Source organism: Mobula birostris, chromosome 2 (assembly GCF_030028105.1).
Source record: "Mobula birostris isolate sMobBir1 chromosome 2, sMobBir1.hap1, whole genome shotgun sequence".
NCBI classification, from domain to species: domain Eukaryota; kingdom Metazoa; phylum Chordata; class Chondrichthyes; order Myliobatiformes; family Myliobatidae; genus Mobula; species Mobula birostris.
In genome coordinates this window covers 12,769,950-12,791,571 of record NC_092371.1, presented here as the reverse complement: position 1 = coordinate 12,791,571, position 21,622 = coordinate 12,769,950, and the positions used below count along the sequence as shown (strand labels likewise).

At 42.8% G+C, this 21,622-nt stretch overlaps 1 protein-coding gene across 2 annotated transcripts in view; it reads left to right on the top strand.

Moving 5' to 3' along the window:
- LOC140212485 (transcription factor 12-like) overlaps positions 1–21,622 on the top strand; it is a 169,484-nt gene that overhangs the window by 127,887 nt on the left and 19,975 nt on the right. Inside the window, exons 8-9 of one of the 2 annotated variants that reach the window (XM_072283352.1) lie at positions 2,011–2,082; positions 3,460–3,669. In XM_072283352.1, coding sequence (XP_072139453.1) covers positions 2,011–2,082; positions 3,460–3,669 — 282 coding nt within the window. The remainder of the gene's footprint in view (positions 1–2,010; positions 2,083–3,459; positions 3,670–21,622) is intronic. The other variant, XM_072283361.1, reaches the window with a different exon arrangement.

Sequence of the window (21,622 nt, the reverse complement as noted above, 5' to 3'; positions counted from 1 at the left end):
CTCAAAGTGTGCTGTGCAATGTCTGGATGTTTTTAAGGCAGGTAAATGAATATTCCACAGACAAGGGGTTAAAAAGTTACCAGAGGTTGGTAGGCAGGTATAAGGACTCACGACTGCAACAGCTCATCTGTGGTATTACTGAAAGAGAGAACAGGTTTGACAATCTCTTCATCTCTGGAATTGATACTGGGATCTGGAAGAAGGGAAGTTAATGATAAAACTCGAGGTATTGATATCAAGAGGCCGATCTGTCTGGGGAGTCCAGATCTAGTGGGTGAAAATAAAGAAATCTGTAGATCTTGGGAATCTGATCTAATAGGTACTTCTTGGGAGAATGGATTGACCATTTTGGACCAAGAAGAGGGGAAATTTCTTCACTTGAAGTGTTGTAAACCTGTGTAAATCTCTACTCCAGGTGTCCTTGGTTGAGACTGATAGTTTCTAAAGATAAAGATTCATTTTATTTGTCACATGGACATCAAAACATGCAGTGAAATGCATTATTTGTGTCAAATCAAATCAGTGAGGATTGTGTAAGTGTTGCCACACCTCTGACATAGCATGGCCACAACTCACTGACTCTAACCGTACGTCCTTTTCGGGTTGTGGGCAGAAACTAGAGCACCCAGAGGAGACCCACATGGTCGTGGGGAGAACGAACAAACTCCTTACAAATAGCGACAGGAATTGGAGCTGGTGCTGTAAAGGGTTACCCCAACAGCTATGGTACCACACCATCCCTGATAACTGTTACCGTACTGTGCCATTCCTGATAACTGCTATGGTACGATGCCATCTGTGATAACCACTATGGGACTGTGCCAACCCTGATAACCAATAAGGTGCCATGCCATCCCTGATAACAACTACAGTACTGTGCCATCCTTGATAACAAAAGTAATTAGGACTGAAGGAGAAAGAGGAGTTGACAGAGAAGATTAGCTATGATCTCAGTGATAGGGAGACTTCAGTGGTTGCGTGGTCTAATCACGCCTCATTTTCATGCATCCAGTTTCTGATATTTCTACTTCACTCAGACAGCCTGTTGCTTTAGTTCTTGCCAAGCATCTATTTGGAGTTTAGTGAGCAGTTTTTGTCCTCTTATCTAAGAAAAGATATGCTGGCATTGGAAAGGGTCCAGAGGAGGTTCATGAGAATGATCCCGGGAATGAAAGGGTTAACATATGAGGAGTATTTGGTGGCTCTGGGCCTGTACTCGCCGGAGTTTAGAAGAATGATGGGGATTTCATTGAAACCTATCAAATATGGAAAGGCCTAGAGAGAGTGGATATGGAGAGGATGTTTCCTATAGTGGATGAATTTAGGACCAGAGAGCACAGCCTCAGAATAGGGGGAAGTCCATTTAGAACAGAGATGAGAAATTTCTTTAGCCAGAAAGTAGTGAATCTGTGGAATTCATTGCCACGCACGATTGTGGAGGCCAAGTCATTCAGTTTATATAGAGGTTGATAGGTTTTTGATTAGTCAGGGTGTCAAAGGTGGAAGTGGAAGACAGAAGAAAGGAGTAGGGAGGGATAATAAATCAGCCATGATGGAATGGTGGAGCAGACTCCATGGGCCCAAGGGACTAATTCTGCTCCTATGGTCTTAAGGTCTTAGCTAGTAACATTCCAGAGTGTGGGGTAAGGAACTGGTTAATTTTCACACTCTGCATCCCTATCTTCGTCTCATTGAATCAAGAAAGGGGGCATGCTCCACAGTCCACAGAAATGCAGAGTTTATGCTTTTGAGTACAAGCCTGCCTCTTTTCCTCCTAATGCCCAAATGTCCCAAATAAAGAAAGCCACCCAACACTGAACCTTAAACAAGTTGGAGGGCCACCAAATGAAGGCTGTCTGATGAGTTTGTGATGCCTGAAAGGGCTGTGAGTTTTGTATAAAATGCTATTACCCGTTCCCTTATTGTTTGGTTGTCCCGTGCTTGCTATATCTGCTTTGCATGGCCTGTTTGTTTTCTAACATACTTTCCTCAACTCTTTGCATCCTATAGAAAAACCCAGCCGAGCGGCAGCTTAAGGAGCACTTACATGACGCAATCTCTGTGTTAATGGATGTGTGCGAGGTAGTAGCGTTTTCTATTAACATAATTCACTTTTTCCCAGTTTATTTTATTTCCTGCCCAGTTTCTGTGGTATTCGCCACCATGTCATCATTTGAAAGAGCTATTTACTTTGTCTGCCGTTTTGAACTTTCTAAGAATCCTTATTTCCCAACAGCATCTGTTCACTTGTGGGAATTTTCTGATCCCAAGGAGGAAATTTTAGAATGGTGGAAATCTGAGATAAAAATTAAAAGATTAAAAATTAGCTTTATTTGTCACATGTACATCGAAACACACAGTGAAATGTATTATTGCGACAGTGACCAACACTGTCCCAAGGATGCACTGGGGGCAGTCCAAAAGTGTCATCACACTTAAGGCACCAACATAGCATGTCCACAACTTACTAACCCTAGCCCGTACATGAAGCGCCCAGAGAAAACCTATGCAGTCAGGGGAGAATGTACAAACCCCTTAACGGCAGTGGTGGGAATTGAAGCTGGGTTGCTAACGTTGTAAAGCACTGTGCAAACCGCTACGCTACTGTGTAATGTTTGCAGCGTGGCGATCTTTTCACCAGTTTTAATGGAAATTTAGCAGTATGTGCATAGTTGGTAATAAAAACAATACTTGGTGTGAATCCCGTATGTGTCAAACAGCAGAATGCATAGGAAGGACGCTGAACATTAATGTTTGATATAATAATCCTCCATCTTGGAACTAAGGAAATTCCCTGATGTAAAAATCACTTGGGCCATTTAGTCAACCCTTGCTATCCCATAAAACCATAAGACATAGGATAGAATTTGGCCATTAGGTCTACCAAGTCTATTGTACCATTTGATCATGGGTTGATTTATTTCCCTCTTAACTCCAGTCTCCTGCTTTCTCCACATAACGAATGATGCCCTGACTAATCAAGAACCTATTAACCTCTGCTTTAAATATACCCAATGACTTGGCCCCTACAGCCATCTGTGACAACGAATTCCACACATTCACCACCCTCTGTCTCAAGAAATTCCTCTTCATCTCTGGTCTGATTCTCTCACACTATTTGAAGTATCTTCTCCAATTCCACACTATCTAGATCTTTGGATATTAAATCTAGACCTTTCAGTATTCGTTATAGAATCAAAGTTCAAAGTGAATTTATTATCAAACTCCATATATATCACTATTTACTACCCTGCGGTTTCTTGTGAGCTATTATACTCCTGAAGGGTATATTGATGGGAAGGTGATTCCAGCCATTCTGATAAATTATTGTGAACTAGACTTGCCTGTTTATGATCTGTTGTTACTGTCTCCCTGCCCCACTACGCAGGACATGCTCTTTAATGTTGTGTGTGCTTCCACGAGACCCATGCTGAGGTTTCTGCTCACTGGTTCTTACAGCAAAGCCGAATGGAAGATCGACTGGACAGACTGGACGATGCCATTCACATCCTGCGCAACCATGCCGTGGGGCCCTCATCCAGCTTGCCCAGCAGTCATGGAGACCTGCATGGCATGCTCGGCCCCTCGGCACACAGTGGACTGGTCACAGCCTTGGGCTCAGGCTACGCTGCACCCAACCTGGGACCTACGGCTCGAGCAACATCAATGGTAAGTCAAAGTGGGCAACTATGGTGTTACCAAAGGTTCTTGGGCTTCAGTTAGTTGGAGAGAGGGAAGAAAATAATCTTTCCCAGTGTATGAAACTTCTTTGCACCAATGTTGAGAAGAGGGACCTTGGGGTTCAAGTTCATAGCTCCCTGAAAGTGGCTGCATAGATTGATAGGGTGATTAAGAAGGCAAATGACATACTTACCTTTATTAGTCAAGGCATTGAGTTCAAAAGTCAGGAAATTATGTTGCAATTCCAGTTAGGCCACATCTGTAGTTTTGCATAAAGTTCTGATCGCTCCATTGTAGAAAGGATGTGGAAGGATTTGGAATGGGAGCAGAAGAGGTTTACCAGGATGCTGTCAGGATTTGGGGGCATGTGTCTTAATGAGAAGTTGCACAAACACTGGTTGTTTTCTCTGAAGCAGCAGAAGCTGCGGAGAGATCAGATAGAGGTTTATAAGATTATGAGAGGCATACATAGAGTATCTTTTTCCCAGGGTTGAAATGTCTAATACCAGAGGGCATGCAGTGAACTAAGAGGGGGGTAATTTCAAGATGTGCGGGGAAAGCTTTTTTACACAGAGAGAGCGGTGGGTGGCTGGAATGCGCTGCCTGGGGTGATGGTAGAGGCAGATATCTTGGGAACTTTTTAGAGGTGTTTGGATAGGCACACAAATGTGAGGAAAATGGAAGGACATGGACACTGTGAAGGCAGAGGGGATTAGTTTACTAGGCCATTTAATTATTAACTTACTCAGTTCAGCACAACATTGTGGGCCAAAGGGCCTGTTCCTGTACTGTACTGTCCTATGTTCTGTGTAATTTCATAGAGTTATAATATTCCAATTTAATTTATCCATGCTGACCAAGATGTTTATCCAAGCTATTGCCATAAGTCCATAACACAAGAGATTCTGGGAATCCAGAGTAACACACACAAAATGCTGGACGAACTCCGCAGGTCAAATAGCCTCTATGGATCAGCCCTGATGAAATAGCGGAGCGGACTCGATGGGCCAAATGACCTACTTCTGCTCATATATCTTATGTTCTTGTGGTCTATCCCTTGCAAATCTTCTTCTTCAAGCCTTAAACCTATGTCCTTTAGTTTTTTTGAGACTCCTCTACCTTGAGAAAAAAACTGAGATAATCCACCCTTTTCGATGTCCTTCATGAATTTATAATGAGGAGATAATCTTTGGTTAAGGATTAAAAACACCAGAACATTGGGGATAAATTCCATGGTTCTCTTCAGAATACTGCCAAGGGATCTTTTCTGCCTCCTACCTCACTGATGTTATGCCTCTCTGACAGTACAACCCTAGTTAGAACTTGGGAGTTGTAAATGTTGTGAGCTAACTTTAAGGTTGCAAGGGTTGGGAGATTTTGAAACAACAAGTTCAAAGTTCAAAATAAATTTATTATTTAAGTATATATATGTCACCATATACTGTGGATTATGGTTAATCGGGCACATCGTAACCAGAAAATTTAAATGGCTGTCTCAATTAGCCAAAATTTCATGGAAATAATTAAAAATAGCCTAGAGATCTACAATAGGTCTATGGCAAAAGCAATCTCAATGGCTCTTCACATAAACTTAGATCACCTGGACCATACAAACACCTGTCTCAGGATGCTGTTTGTTGACGATAGCTCAGTGTTTAACACCATCAATCCTATAATCCTGATCAATAAATTACAGAATCTGGGTTTCTGTACCTCCCTCTGCAATTGGATCCTCGACTTCCTGATGGGAAGACCACAACATGTGCGGATAGGTGATAATACTTCCTCCTCTCTGACGATTAACCTTTGCTCACCTCAGGGGTGTGTGCTTAGCCCACTCCACTGCTCTGCTCTCTCCATACCCATGACTGTGTGGTTAGGTACAGCTCAAATAACATCTATAAGTTTGCTGATGATACAACCATTCTCGGTAGAATCTCAGATGAAGATGAGAGGGTGTATGGGAGTAAGAGGTACCAACTAATTGACTGGTGTCACAGCAATAGCCTTGCACTACATCAGTAAGACGAAAGAGCTGATTGTGGACATCAGTCAGGAAGGGTAAGACGAGGGAACACAAACCAATGCTCATGGAGGGATCAGAAGTGGAGAGAGTGAGCAATTTCAAGTTCCTGGGTGTCAATATCTCTGAGGATCTAACCTAGTCCCAACATATCAATGCAGCTATAAAAAAGGCAAGACAACAGCTATACTTCATTAGAAGCTTGAACAGATTTGGTTTGTCAACTAAAACACTTGAAAATTTCTATAGATGTACCATGGAGAGCACTCTGACAGGCTGCATCACTGCCTGGTATGGGGTGGCTACTGCACAGGACCAAAAGAAGCTACAGAAAGTTGTAAGATTAGTCAGCTCCATTATGGGTATTATCCTCCGTAGTACCCAAGACATTTTCAAGGAGCAGTGCCTCATAAAGGTGACGTCCATTATTAAGGACCCCCTTCACCAAGGGCATGCCTTGTTCCTATTGTTACCATCAGGAAGGAGGTACAGAAGCCTAAAGGCACACACTCAGTGACTCAGGAATAGCTTCTTCCCCTCTGCCATATGATTCCTAAATGGACATTGAACCCATGAACACTAACTCACTGTTTCTGCACAATTTTTAATCTATTCAATATACATATTGAATACTTACTATAATTGATTGATTTATTTATTTTCTTTCTGTATTATCATGTATTGTATTGAACTGCTGCTGCTAAGTTAACAAATTTCACGACACATGCTGGTGATAATAAACCAGATTCTGGTAGATGTGTGGTGGAGAGTATATTGACTGTCTGCATCACAGCCTGGTATAGAAAACACTAATGCCCTTGAATGGAAAATCCTACAAAAAGTAGTGGATATGGCCCAGTTAATTATGAGTAATGCCCTCCCCATCATTGAGCACATTTACATGAAATGCTGTCACAAGAAAGCCGTATCCATCATCAGAGACTACCAAGGTCCTGCTCTCCTCTCACTACTGCCATCAGCAATAGGGTACAGGAACCTCAGGTCCCACACCACCAGGCTCTGGAACAGTTTTTACCCCTCAACCATCATGCTCTGAAACCAAAAGGGATAACTTCACTCAATTTCACTTGCCCCATCTATGAACTGTTCCACAACCTATGGACTCACCTTCAAGGACTCTTCGTCTCTAGTTCTTGATATTTATTGCTTATTTATTTATTTATTTATTACTATTATTGTTGTTGTTGATTTCTTTTTTGTATTTCCACTGTTTGATGTCTTTTGTACACTGGTTGAACACCCAAGTTGGTGTGGTCTTTCATTGATTCTATTAAGGTTATTATCCTATTAAGGATTTATTGAATATGCCCACAGGAAAATGAATCTCACGGCTGTATATGGTGACATATATATAACTTGATAATAAAATTACTTTGAACTTTAATCTTTCGAACTTTAAAAAGATGAAAAAAGACAATACTGTTTAACTGAGTAACAATTTATGTACTTAAATGAAATACAGAACAAATTAGAACATTATCAATACCTCCACAGTACTATAAAGTCCTGTATAAAGTGTATTAGTTCCTAATAGTTATTGACGGAGGTATTCATCCACCCTGTTCTTTTGATTGACTGTAAATGAACAAAATCAGTGCAGACACCTTGCACAGATAAATGAATGCCTTCATACAATGCTTTCGACGACTGCATCTTCCAAATCTTCATTTTCACTGTAACAATCAAGACCAGGTAGTCAATACCTGCATAGTGCCTAACTTGTTGAAGTTGTGAAATCATTTCACTTTCACTCCCAGCCATCTCTGGTATCTCCAAGCCTGAATACTTGAAACTGCGGTGAGCAAAACAGTTCTGTTTTACTTCTTATTTCTCACTATCAGTGACAAAAATCACTGCTTTTTGAGCACAAGCACACACAACTGATGCTATTTTAAAACTGATTGCTCTAAGCATGCTGTGGTGTCTAATGGCCACACAAGTGCACATGAATGTTGCTAATTAGAAACTGTTTAGCAACAGTCTCCAGTCTCAGTTAAGTTGCATAGTGTCCCAAATAAATGACGGGAATCCCGGCTCCTTTCTCAATTTAGTTTTTGCTTTTTATGAGTCGGGAGGTGCATATGAGGTGTTCCAAGTAAAAAGCTGATCTGATGAACTGTTCGCTTAATTAACTGGAATCCACTGTACTGCCTTGAGATTCATTTTTAGAATTTTTATTGATTTTGAGATAGAGTGCCAAACAGGCCCTTCAAGCCACGCCATCCAGCAACTCAGCAATTTAACACTAGCCTAAACATGGGACAATTTACAATGACCATTTAACCTACTAACTGGTATGTCTTCGGACTGTGGTGGGAAACCGGATCACCAGGAGGAAACCCACGTGCACATGGGAAGGAACATACATACTCCTCACTGACAGTGTCGGAATTGAACTCAGAACACCACAACACCCTGAGCTCTAACAGCATTGTGTTAACCACTACACTACAGTGGCACACTTGCAGGCTTTTATAGGAAAAAGAAAATATAGTAGAAATTTATGAAAAAGAAGCAAAGACATAACCAGTGTACAAAAGCAGATAAACTGTGAACTGTTCTCTAATGAGGTCACAGATTTAGAATCATTGGTAAAATATCAGAGGGGTTAAGAACTTCCACTTGAGAATTGATTTATTCTACTTAAAGATGTTGGAAGCTGACCTGGTAATTAATTCTAGATGGGAGGTGTAAGAGGAATTTACAGGATTGAGGACACAAAGCAGGGTTGTGGACAATTACCCATGCACCCTTTCAAGGAGTCAGCACGTGAATGATTCTCCTTCATTCACATGCTCCCACTCTGGACTCTCTCCAATACCAGCACATCCTTTCTCAGATATAGAGCATAAAACTGCTCATAGTCATAGTTATAGTCATACTTTATTGATCCCGGGGGAAATTGGTTTTCGTTACAGTTGCACCATAAATAATAAATAGTAATAAAACCAAAAAAAAACTAATATTCCAAATGTGGTCTGACCAATGCCTTATAAACCCTCAGCATTACACTCTTGCTTTTATGTTCTAATCCTTTTGAAATGAACGCAAACATTGCACTTGCCTTCCTCACCATGACTCAACCTGCAAGTTAACCTTTAGGGGATCCTGCACAAGGACTCCCAAGTCACTTTGCATCTCTAACTTCTGAATTTGCTCCTCATTTAGAAAACAGTCCACTCCTTTATTCCTTCTACCAAAGTGCATGACCATGCACTTCCCAGCACCGTATTCCATGTGCGCCACTTTTTACTCATTTTCCTAATCTGTCCATGTCCTTCTGTTATCTTCCTGCTTCTTCACCTCTACCAGTCCTCCACCTATCTTGATAGCTTCTACAAATTTGGCCACAAAGTTTTTTTGTGTTACTTACAAATTTAGCAGAAGGAAGGACAGCAAGTGAGCACTTCTAACGTCAAAGTCAAAGTAAATTTATTATCAAAATATTTAAAAGTCACTGTGTACTACCTTGAGAATCTTTTATCTTGCAACATTTAAAGGAAAATAAATACAAGTGAATTTATGAAAATCTATACTTGGGTAGACTGACAAACAACCAAAGAGCAAAAGAAGCCGTATTGTGCAAATAAAATTTTAAAAAGTTAATACATATTACTAAGAACATGCGTTGCAGAGTCTTTGCAAGTGAGTTTATAGGTTATGGAGTCAGTTCACTGTTGAGTCCACACTGGTTCAGGAGCCTAATAGTTGATGTAGTTGCTGGGTAATAACTGTTCCTGAACCTGGTGGGGGAGAGGGGATGAAGTAAGAAGCTGGGAGGGGATAGAAGATAGAAGGAAGAGATAAAGAGCTGAAGAAGGAGTTCTAATAGGAGAGGACAGTAGACCATGGAAAAGGTGCACCCGGGGGGGGGGGAGTAGATGATAGGCAAGTGAGGAGGAAAGAAGCAGTAAGATGGGGTCAGAGTGGGGAATTGAAGAATCGGGAAAGGGAGGAAGAAAATAACTAGAATTTGGAGAAATTGAGGTTCGTGCCACCAGGTTGGAGGCTACCTAGATGAGGTGTTGCTCCTCCAAATTGAAGGGGGGAGGGTCCTCTATGATAGAGTCGAGCCATTGCACTGAGAAGGTCAGATATCCACTTGAAGTCAAAAGAGCATCCCTTGGGTGGTCAGAGGTACCCAGCCACCTTGCTACCATTTACACACTGCTGGTTGGAAATCTCAGTCTGAGCAGTGCATCCATTGACTATGGGGGAGGGGAGTAATGACGTGCTGCCTCAGATCTGTTGGCTGTTCTTGGGTAAACGCAGATTGTGAACTGAAATTCCATTGCAGCAATGCGTGAGATTAAGCAGTGCCAGCTTTTATTGCGGAAAACACCTGCTCCTGTTTACACACCTGGTGTGTACCTGTAAGGTGGGTGGAGCTAGCAGAACCTGATACCTGTTGGAGCGACAAGGGGCCAGGGTCTACTGGTGTTCACTATCAGTGACATCTGTCAGTACTGGCGAACTTGCGAGAGAAAATAAACACAGGAACAGATACGTTGCTGTTGTAAAGCAGATCAGTTGGCATATGCTGGAAAGTAAATATGGGATGGTTTTACTCCCAGCTTTGTGAATGCTTTTTCTCCCTGGAGAGGCTCTACAACACAAGCTGCCTTGTGTGGAGGTCTGCAAGAGAAGTGATTCACCATGTGTCGGCAGGCTTTCATCCCGACAACTGAAAATCTGCAAAGCCTCCACGTACACTGGGAAAGGTGCAGAGAGGAATGCGCACAGATGATTCCAGAACTGCTCGTGCTGCATCAATGTGTAGGCCGAGGCATGTTCAGAAAGATGTCTTTAAGATTATGGATTATAATTGTTGAATGTTGTTTTTCTGTTGCATGTCACACCGACACATCACAGCAAATTCCTAATACATGTAAATGTATCTGGCAAATAAAGTCAATCCTTGATAGGGCAGATATAGGGAATTATCTATCCCCTATCAGCTACTATGCAAAACTGGACATCATACATATAAAAGTCACCAATGGTTAACTGAAGATCTGGTTTTTTCACTAGTGAGTGGTGTGAATCTTGGATTTTCTTCCATAGGAAGTGTTTAGGGAGAACAGAGATGTATTTAAGGGATAGCTGGATAAAATACACAAGGAAGGAAGGATTTGTAAATGGGGTCAATATGAAGGAGGAAAAGTGTAATAATTGAGCATTAACTAAGTACTAGATCCTTTTTCATAAACTAAGTAGCTCGAATCTGTGCTTCACACTGTGTTTAGTACACCGTAAGGCATAGGAGTACAATAAGGCCTTTCAGCCCATCGTCTACTCTGCCATTCTATCATAGCTGATTTATTATCTATTATTTATTTTTCTTCTCAACCCCATTCTCCTGCCTTCTATCCATACCTCTGAAACCCTTGCTTTATATATACCCAATGACTTGACCTCCACAGCCGTCAGTGGCAATGAATTCCACAGATTCACCACCCTCTGGCTAAAGAAATTCCTCCTCATCTCTGTTCTAAAGGTATGTCCTGAGGCTGTGCTCTCTAGTCCTAGACTCTCCCACTACAAGAAATGTCTTCTCCATGTCCACTCCATCAAGGCCTTTCAATATTCGATAGGTTACAATGAGATCTCACCTCATTCTTCTAAATACCAGTGAGTACATCACCAAACTCTCCTCAGACATTAATCCTTTCATTCCCGGAATCATTCTCATGAACTTTCTCTGGACACTCTCTAATACCAGCACATCCTTTCTTAAATAAGGGGCCCAAAACTGCTCACAATACTCCAAGTGCAGTGCCTTAGAAAGCCACAGCATTACATCCCTGCTTTTATATTCTAGTCCTCTCAAAATGAATGCTAACACTGCTTTGCCTTCCTCACCACTCACTCAACCTGCATATTAACTTTTAGAGAATCCAAAATGCATAAGCATACACTTCTCAACACTACATTCCATCTGCCACTTCTTTGCCCATTCTCCCAATCTGTCTAAGTCCCTTTGCAGACACCCTTCTTCCTCAACACAACCTGCCCATCCACTTATCTTCATATCATCCGCAAACTTGACCACAAAGCCATCAATTCCATCATCCAAATCATTAACATATAATGTGAAAAGAAGTGGTCCCAACACGGACCCCTGCAGAACAACACTAGTCACTGGCAGCCAATGCTTTATTTCAACTCTTTGTCTCCTGTCAGTCAGCCAATCTTCTATCCATGCTAGAATCTTCCTGGAATACCATGCACTCTCATCTTGTTAAGCAGCCACATGTGCGCCACCTTGTCAAAGGCCTTCTGAAAATTCAAGTAAACAACACCCTCTGACTCCCCTTCATCCATCTTGCCTGTTATTTCCTCAAAGAATTCTGACAAATTTGCCAGGCAAAATTTTGCCTTAAAGAAACCATGCTGACTTCAGCCTATTTTATCATGTACCTCCAAGTACCCCGAAACCTCACCCTTAATAATGGATTCCAACATCTTTCCAGCCACTGAAGTCAGGCTAAGTTTTTTGCTGTCTTCCTCCCTCCTTAAAAAGTGGATTGACATTTGCAATTTTCCAGTCCTCCAGAACCATTCCAGAATCTAGTGATTTCTGAAAGATCATTACTAATGCCTCCACTATCTCTTCATCTGCCTCTTTCAGAACCCTGGTGTGTAGTCTATCTAGTCCAAGTGACTTACCTACCTTCAAACCTTTCAGCTTCTCAAGCACCTTCTCCTTAGTAATTGCAAGCACTTCTGCGCCTGACACTCTCGCATTCCTGGCATTCTGCTAGTGTCTTCCACAGTGAAGACTGATGCAAAATACTTACTAAATTCCTCTGCCATTTATTTGTCCCCCATTACTACCTCTCCAGCATCATTTCCCAGCAGACCAATATCCAACCTAGTCTCTCTTTTACTCTTTGTATATCTGAAAAAACTTTCTGATCCTCTTTAATATTATTGGCTAGCTTACATATTTCAGCCTTTCTCTCCTTATGGTTTTTTAGTTGTCCTCTGTTGGTCTTTAAAAGCTTCCCAATTCTCTGACTTCCCACTAATCTTTGCTGTATTATGCCCTCTTTTTTTGCTTTTATGTGGCAGTTGTCTCATCCTCTCTTTAGAATACTTCTTCATCTTTTGGATGTACTTATCCTGTGCCTTCCAAATTGCTCTGAGAAATTCTAGTCATTGTTGTTCTGCTGTCGTCCCTGCTAGTGTCCCATTTCTATCAACTTTGTCAGCTCCTCTCTCATGCCTCTGTAATTCTCTTTACTCCACTATAATATTGATACATTTGACTTTAGCTTTTCCTTCTCAAATTGCAGGGTGAATTCTATCATATAAATCATAGCTGATTTATTATTCCTCTCAGCCACACTCCCCAAAACCCTTAACACTTACTACTCAAGTACCTATCAACCTCCACTGTAAATATTCCCAATGACTTCAAAGTTCGAAGTAAATTTATCAAAGTGCATATATGTCACCATGTGCATCCCTGAGATTTGTCTTCATGTGGGCATAATCAGTAAATCTAAGAAACAAAATAGAATCAATGAAAGACTGCACTCAACAGGATGGACAAAAGACAACATACTGTGCAAATACAAAAAGAAAAAATAACAAAAATAATAATAAATAAATGTAGAGAACATGAGATGAAGAGTCCTTGAAAGTGAGTCTATGGGTTGTGGGAACAGTTCAGTGATGGGGCAAGTGAATTTGAGTGAAGTTATCCCCAATTGTTGAGGGGCAATAACTGTTCCTGAACCTGCTGGTGTGGATCCTGAAGCTCCTGTGCCTTCTTCCTGATGGCAGTTGTGAGTAGAGAGCATGACCTGGACGGTTGGGGTCCTTAGTGACGGATGCTGCTCTCCTGTGACAGCACTCCATGTAAATGTGTATTACCTGTGATGGACTGGGCTGTATCTACTAGTTTTTGTAGGATTTTCCATTCAAAGGCATCGGGGTATCCATACCAGGCTGTGATGCAGCCAGTCAATATACTCTCCACCACATATTCACAGAAATTCATTGAAGTGTTGTCATGCCAAATCTTGGCAAACTTCTGATAAAGCAGATGAACTGCATTGCTTTCTTCATAATTGCACTTACATGCTGGGCCCTGTACAGATCCTCTGAAATGATAACACTGAGGAATTTAAACTTGCTGACCCTCTCTACCTCCGATGCCCCAATGAAGACTTGCTCATGCACGTCCAGATTCCTCCTCCTGAAGTCAATAATCAGCACATTGGTCTTGCTGACATTGATTGATCTAGTTGATGAGAGCCAGATTTTCAGTCTCCCTCCTATATGCTGATTTGTCACCACCTTTGAATCAGCCAATGACAGTGGTGTTGTCAGCAACTTAAGTATGGCATTGGAGCTGTGGTTAGTTACACAGTCATATGTGTAAAGCAATAACAGGGGACTGAGCACACAGCCTTGTGGTGCACCTATGCTGATGGAGATTGCGGAGGAGATGTTGTTGTCAATCCAAACTTGCCTCACACACAAGGCAGTTCTCCCTCAGCGCTACTCCTCTGACAGTGCTGGAGCTTCGGCACTGGCCTGCTGAAGGCATGATACTCCCTTGGCACTTTGAGTATGCCTGCAAGAAAATGGTGTCATATTTGTACTTCAGTAATAAATTTACTTTGGAATCAGAACTTTTTCAGCACCTGTCCTCTGCCGGTGTGGCTCTCCCTCATCACTGCCTGAAGAGTATTGTCCTGGTTTAATCATTCAACCCTTTGAAATGAGTCCTGAACCTGGATTCCTTACATACAAGAATGTTAATCACTGAGGCTTGAACTTTGATGGAATGTCTCAAGCTGTGTGTAGTGAGGAAGCTTTAAGAGATTGGTGGGGGGGGTGGTGGAGCAAAGTTGAGTATATCACCACAGTGTCTATGTTTTAATAACAAATCAATGGAAGTAAACACTTTAGGACATTTTGGGGTTATGATACATTGTGCTGAATTACTGTTGTCCTCAAGTTGTCTGCATTAGAGCACAGAAATGTGGGCCTCAAGTTGTCTGTGTTCCGTGCATCATACACAAAATGCTGGAGGAATTTATAAGAACTGGCAGCATCTATAGAGATGAATATTTTGGGTCAAGGTCCTTCATCGTCATGAGTGCTGATGAAGGGTTGTGGCCTGATACATCACCTGTATATTCCTCTCCATAAGATGCTGCCTGACCTGCTGTGTTCTTCCAGCAATTTATGTGTTGCTCTGGATTTTTCAGCAACTCTTGTGTTTATATCCCTGTTTAGCGCCTGTTGGGGTACACTATGGAGGAACAAGAGGGATTTCCACCCACAGCATCTCCCATTTCATCACATCCCCTGGGCAGTTGGAGATCTGAGTTACAGGGAAAGGTTGAACAGGTTCGGACTTTATTCCCTGAAGTGTAGGAGAGTGAGGGGAGATTTGAGGGAGGCATACAAAATTGTGAGGGGTATGGAGAGGGTAAATGCAAGCAGGCTTTTTCCACTGAGGTTGGGCGAAACTAGAACTAGAGGTTATAGCTGAAAGTTGAAATGTTTAAGGGGAAGCCAAGGGGGAACTTCTTCACTTAGAGGGTGGTGAGAGTGTGGAACAAGCTGCCGGCACAAGTGGTGGATGTGGATTTGATTGCAACATTTAAGAGTGTTTTGGACAGATAAGTGGATGAGAAAGGTATGGTGGACTACAGATGAGTCAATGGGCCTTTTTCTGTGGTATAACGCTCTATGACTCTAGGATAAAGAGAAAAATAGCCCTTCTGTTTACTTTATTACCTAGATGGGCTGAAGAACCTCTTTCTGTGCTGTAACGCTCTATGACTGCAGACACTAACATGGAGAAAAGTCACAGAAACATACTCAGTAATGAACAGTCCCAATGATACAGGTAGTAGACTCACTGCTTCACAGCACTAGAGTCCTGGGTATAAGACCACAGAAGCAGAATTAGGCCATTAAGTCTGCCCTGCCATTCTAACATGGCTGATTTATTACCCCTCTCAACCCCATTCTCCTGCCTTCTCCCTGTAATCATTGACACCCTGTCAACCTCTACTTTAAATATACCCAATGACTTGGCCCCCACAGGTATCCATGGCAATAACCGTGTAAGTATTGAACCATTTCCTGCTTTGAGAGACAAGATGCACCATTAATAGGGGAGGATTATCCAGTTTTCCGAAGTTGATGGCACCATCAATCCTTGGGTTATGGCCATTCAGGTAATGGAAGTTAGTCCCTACATAATTCACAAATTACCACCTGAAACTTTGAGGTACAGAGTAAAATTCACTGCTGGACTTCATGAACATTTTATACATTCATCAATGCATGTTTCTTGATGCATGTGTAAATGACGAGGCTTCACATTCAGGAAAATCACAATACCATAAGACGACATAGGAGTAGAATTAGGCCTCTCAGCCCATCGAGTCTGCCCTGCCATTCTATTATGGCTGATTTATTATCCCTCTCAACCCTATTCTCCTGATTTCTCCGAACCTATCAACCTCCACTTTAAAAATACCCAAATCACTTGGCTTGCACAGCTGTGTGTGACAATGAATTCCGCAGATCCTGACCTTGGGTTTGTCTATGGAGCTTGCATGTTTTCCTTGTAACTACATGAGTTTCCCCCGGATTATCTGGTTTCCTCCCACATTCCAATGATGTACGGGATGATAAATTAATTGCCGGTTGTAAACTCCCCCAAGCGTCTTGGTGAGTGGAAGAATCTTCTGGTTGAGATGGCACAGAGCTGTGGTGTCCATCAGGTCATGGCTCAGACTTACAGTTGAAGTCAGAAGTTTACATACACCTTAGCCAAATACATTTAAACTTAGTTTTTCAAAATTCCTGACATTTAATCCTAGAAAACATTCCCTGTCTTAGCTAAGCTAGGATCACTACTTTATTTTAAGAATGTGAAATGTCAGAATAATCAGAATAATAGTAGAGAGAATAGACAATAGGTGCAGGAGTAGGCCATTCGGCCCTTCGAGCCAGCACCACCATTCACTGTGATCATGGCTGATCATCCACAATCAGCACCCTATTCCTGCCTTCTCCCCATATCCCTTGACACCGCTATCTTTAAGAGCTCTATCTGACTCATTCTTGAAAGAATCCAGAGAATTGGCCTCCACTGCCTTCTTAGGCAGAGCATTCCATAGATCCACAATCCTCTGTGTGATTTCCTCAACTCCGTTCTAAATGGTCTACCCCTTATTCTTAAACTGTGGCCTCTGGTTCTAGACTACCCCAACATCAAGAACATGTTTCCTGCCTCTAGCGTGTCCAATCCCTTAATAATCTTATATGTTTCAATCAGATCCCCTCTCATCCTTCTAAATTCCAGTGTATACAAGCGCAGTCGCTCCAATCTTTCAACATATGACATTCCCGCCATCCCTGGAATTAGAGACCAAAACTGCACACAGTACTCCAGGTGGGGTCTCACCAGGGCCTTGTACAACTGCAGAAGGACCTCTTTGCTCCTATACTCAACTCCCCTTGTTATGAAGGCCGACATGCCATTAGCTTTCTTAACTGCCTGCTGTACCTGTATGCTTACTTTCAGTGACTGATGAACCAGGACACCCAGATCTCGTTGTACTTCCCCTTTTCCTAACTTGACACCATTCAGATAGTAACCTGCCTTCCTGTTCTTGCCACCAAAGTGGATAACCTCACATTTATCCACATTAAACTGCATCTGCCGTGCATCTCACATAAAAGTTGCTGGTGAACGCAGCAGGCCAGGCAGCATCTCTAGGAAGAGGTGCAGTCGACGTTGCAGGCCGAGACCCTTCGTCAGGACTAACTGAAGGAAAAGTGAGTAAGGGATTTGAAAGTTGGAGGGGGAGGGGGAGATCCAAAATGATAGGAGAAGACAGGAGGGGGAGGGATGGAGCCAAGAGCTGGACAGGTGATAGGCAAAAGGGATACGAGAGGATCATGGGACAGGAGGTCCGGGAAGAAAGACAAGGAGGGCGAGGTGGGAGGGGACCCAGAGGATGAGTAAGGGGTATATTCAGAGGAACAGAGGGAGAAAAAGGAGAGTGAGAGAAAAAATGTGTGTATAAAAATAAGTAACAGATGGGGTACGAGGGGGAGGTGGGGCATTAGCGGAAGTTAGAGAAGTCGATGTTCATGCCGTCAGGCTGGAGGCTACCCAGACGGAATATAAAGTGTTGTTCCTCCAACCTGAGTGTGGCTTCATCTTTACAGTAGAGGAGGCCGTGGATAGACATGTCAGAATGGGAATGGGATGTGGAATTAAAATGTGTGGCCACTGGGAGATCCTGCTTTCTCTGGCGGACAGAGCGTAGGTGTTCAGCAAAGCGGTCTCCCAGTCTGCGTTGGGTCTCGCCAATATATAAAAGGCCACATCGGGAGCACCGGACGCAGTATATCACCCCAGCCGACTCACAGGTGAAGTGTTGCCTTACCTGGAAGGACTGTCTGGGGCCCTGAAGGGAGGAAGTGTAAGGGCATGTGTAGCACTTGTTCCGCTTACACGGATAAGTGCCAGGAGGGAGATCAGTGGGGAGGGATGGGGGGGACGAATGGACAAGGGAGTCGCGTAGGGAGCGATCCCTGCGGAATGCAGAGAGAGGGGGGGAGGGAAAGATGTGCTTAGTGGTGGGATCCCGTTGGAGGTGGTGGAGGTTACGGAGAATAATATGTTGGACCCGGAGGCTGGTGGGGTGGTAGGTGAGGACCAGGGGAGCCCTATTCCTAGTGGGGTGGCGGGAGGATGGAGTTAGAGCAGATGTACGTGAAATGGGGGAGATGCGTTTAAGAGCAGAGTTGATAGTGGAGGAAGGGAAGCCCCTTTCTTTAAAAAAGGAAGACATCTCCCTCGTCCTAGAATAAAAAGCCTCATCCTGAGAGATTAACTTTATTTGTCACATGTACATCGAAACATCCAGTGAAATGTGTCTTTCGTGTCAATGAACAGCGCAGTCCGAGAATGTGCTGGGGGCAGCCCACAAGAGTTGCCATGCCCACATGCCCACAATTTTTTAATCCTGACTCATATGTCTTTGGAATGGGGAGGAAACCCACACAGTCACGGGGAGAATGTACAAACTCCTTTCAGACAGCGGCAAGGAATTGAGCTCTGATCGCTGGTGCTCTGAAGAGTTGTACTAACCGTGCCGCCCAAGAAGAGACTTTTATTTTGAAAAGGACCTTTGTGTGGAATGCTAATTGTGGCTGGTTGATGGATCTACCCTTCCCCCAACTCCCCCCAACCTTCCAGGTCTCTCACTCCTCCTTCCCCACCCTATTAATACCAGCCCACTCCATTTCTCTGCCCACCCAAGCTCAGAGGCAGCAGCTGTATGTTAATGCACAGTAACAATGAACAGAAACCTGATCTGACCAGGCCAGGCTTGGTAAGAGTGACACAGAGGCTTCAGCTGACTGTTTGCACACCTGCTGTCTGGCTTTTCCTATTGCTGCCCAGGGAGAGAAAAAAAGTTTTGTTTTTATAACCAAAGACAAATTATCCCAACCTTCCTTTAAAACAAAGATGCATTTTGTGAACTGCCATAGGTGGGGTGGGGGGTGGGAAATTTAACTGCGATTTCATCTCCCACTCTTTTCAAAATGCCGCTCAGTGGCTGAGAGTTTTACTGGAGGGAGAGTGTGGGAAATCAAAGTTAGGGCCTAAAGGTATAAAATAAAGACAAATGATTAGCTGTATTTGTCACATGTACAGCAAAGCATATAGAGAAATGCATCATTTATGTCAAATTAAATCAGCGAGGATGTGCTGGGGGACAACCTTCAAGTGTCACCATGTTCCTGGCACCAACATAGCATGCCCACAACTCACTAACTCTAACCCGTACATCTTTAGAATGTGGGGAGAAACCAGAGCACCCAGAGGAAACCCACATAGTCGTGAAGAGAATGTACAAACTCCTACAGACTGTGACGGGAATTGAACCCCGATCAGTGATTGATGGCAGTGTGAAGCAATTGCGCTAACCACTACACCATCACGGTAATGGTAATTCAGCATCATCTGTGCACTGTGGCTCTTTGGTTCACGCTCCAAGTACAGATGTATGATTCATCGAGGGCGCCAGAAAGGTTGAACCCCTCATCAAAGACTCAGTCCAAGCTGATTTTCCTTCTTCTTCTTCTTCTTCTTAGCCCTTCATCCCTACAGGGGCAGCTTGCCAGAGTCCTCGGTCCTGAGCCAGTCTTTCAAATTTTCCCATCGTCCTCTCCCAGGGATGAGTTCTTTGGAGCTTCTGTTGGCATTACTGTAGCTCTGGGTTTTGAAGGGATGGGGTTGCTAGACCCATGTCCAATCCTCCTTTCACAGCCAGGCTTAGGACTGTCCATGGCAAAGTTCCGTGTAGGTTTTCTGTACATGTTTCAGGACACTCCAATGCCCATAAATGTTTTGGGAGGAATTGAGTTTGTGAAATATTTTGCTGAATTACTACTCTCTCCCATCTGATCAGAATCAGGTTTGTTATCACTGACACGTTATGAAATGTGTAGTTTTACGGCAGTAGTACAGTGCAAAATTACTGCAAGTTACAATAATATATTTTAAAAATATATAAATAGTGCAAAATAGTGGGGTAGTATTCATAGACTGTTCATGTACTGTTCAGAAATCTGATGGCAGAGGGGAAGAAGCTGTTCCTAAAATGTTAAGTATGCCTCTTCAGGCTCCTGTCTATCCTCCTTGATGAGAATATGCCAGGTCCTGATGGTGAGGGTCCTCGATGATGGATGCCACCTTCTTGAGGCTTCACCTTTTGAAGATGTCCTCAATAGTGGGGAGGGTTGTGGCCATGATGGAGCTGACTGAGATTGTTTGGTGGTGCGGCTCATTGTGCTGGAAGGGCCTGTTCCATGCTGTATCTCTAGATAAATAAATATGCTCAGTCGCAAGTCTAATCTTTTTTTGAAAGAAAATCCTCCCTGATTTTTTGGGTAAGTATTAATTTTTTAACCAACTTTACTAAAATCAATGTTACTCATCAGCACACCCCAGTTAATTTGCAGTGCTTCCTCAGTTTTAACTGTGACTGCATTTCAAAAGTAATTTGTCCATCCTGAAATCTAAGTCTTTTAAGTACCTGCTGTACTGCGCTGCATGCTTATAAAAACTGCCGGCCCACAAAATAATTGTGGTTAGCTCCTTGTCCTGTTTATAACATTGAATTATTTCAGTGATGAGCAGTGTGCAGTGGGAAAACCATAAATGGGGAGTAAGGTGAGAGGAAGATACGTACATCAGGTGAGGTCTCAGCTCCATTTTGCTATACAGTGAGACTTGTTGGAAAGTTGTAAGCATATGGTATCAGATCAGATATGGATGGCCCTTTCTGAAAGAAAAAAAATGTTAATTAAAATCAGAAAAAGAATCCTATACTTATTAATCATACACACGAGAGTTTCTGCGGATGCTGGAAATCCAATGTAATTCAAACACAAAAAGCTGGAGGAAATCAGCAGATCAGGCAACATCTATGGAGAGTTGATGCTTAAAGTTCAAAGTAAGTTTATTATCAAATGTCGCCAGGTACAACCCTGAGATTGACTTTCTTGCGGACATTCACAGTAAATACAAAGATACATCTTTGAATCAATGAAAGACCGTACACGAGTTGGACAAACAACTCGTGCAAAAGACAACAAACTGTGCAAATACAGAAAGTAAAATAATGATAAATAAATAAACAACAAATACCAAGAACGTGAGATGAAGAGTTCATAGGTTGTGGGAACAGTTCAGTGTTGGAGTGAATGAAGTTATCCGATGAGGGGTTTCAGGCAGACCCTTCACCGGGATCTTGCACAACCCTCAGCAGGTCGAGCAGCAACTGTGAAGGAAAAGGACTCGTGGATCTTCTAGGTTGAAACCCTGGAGCAGGG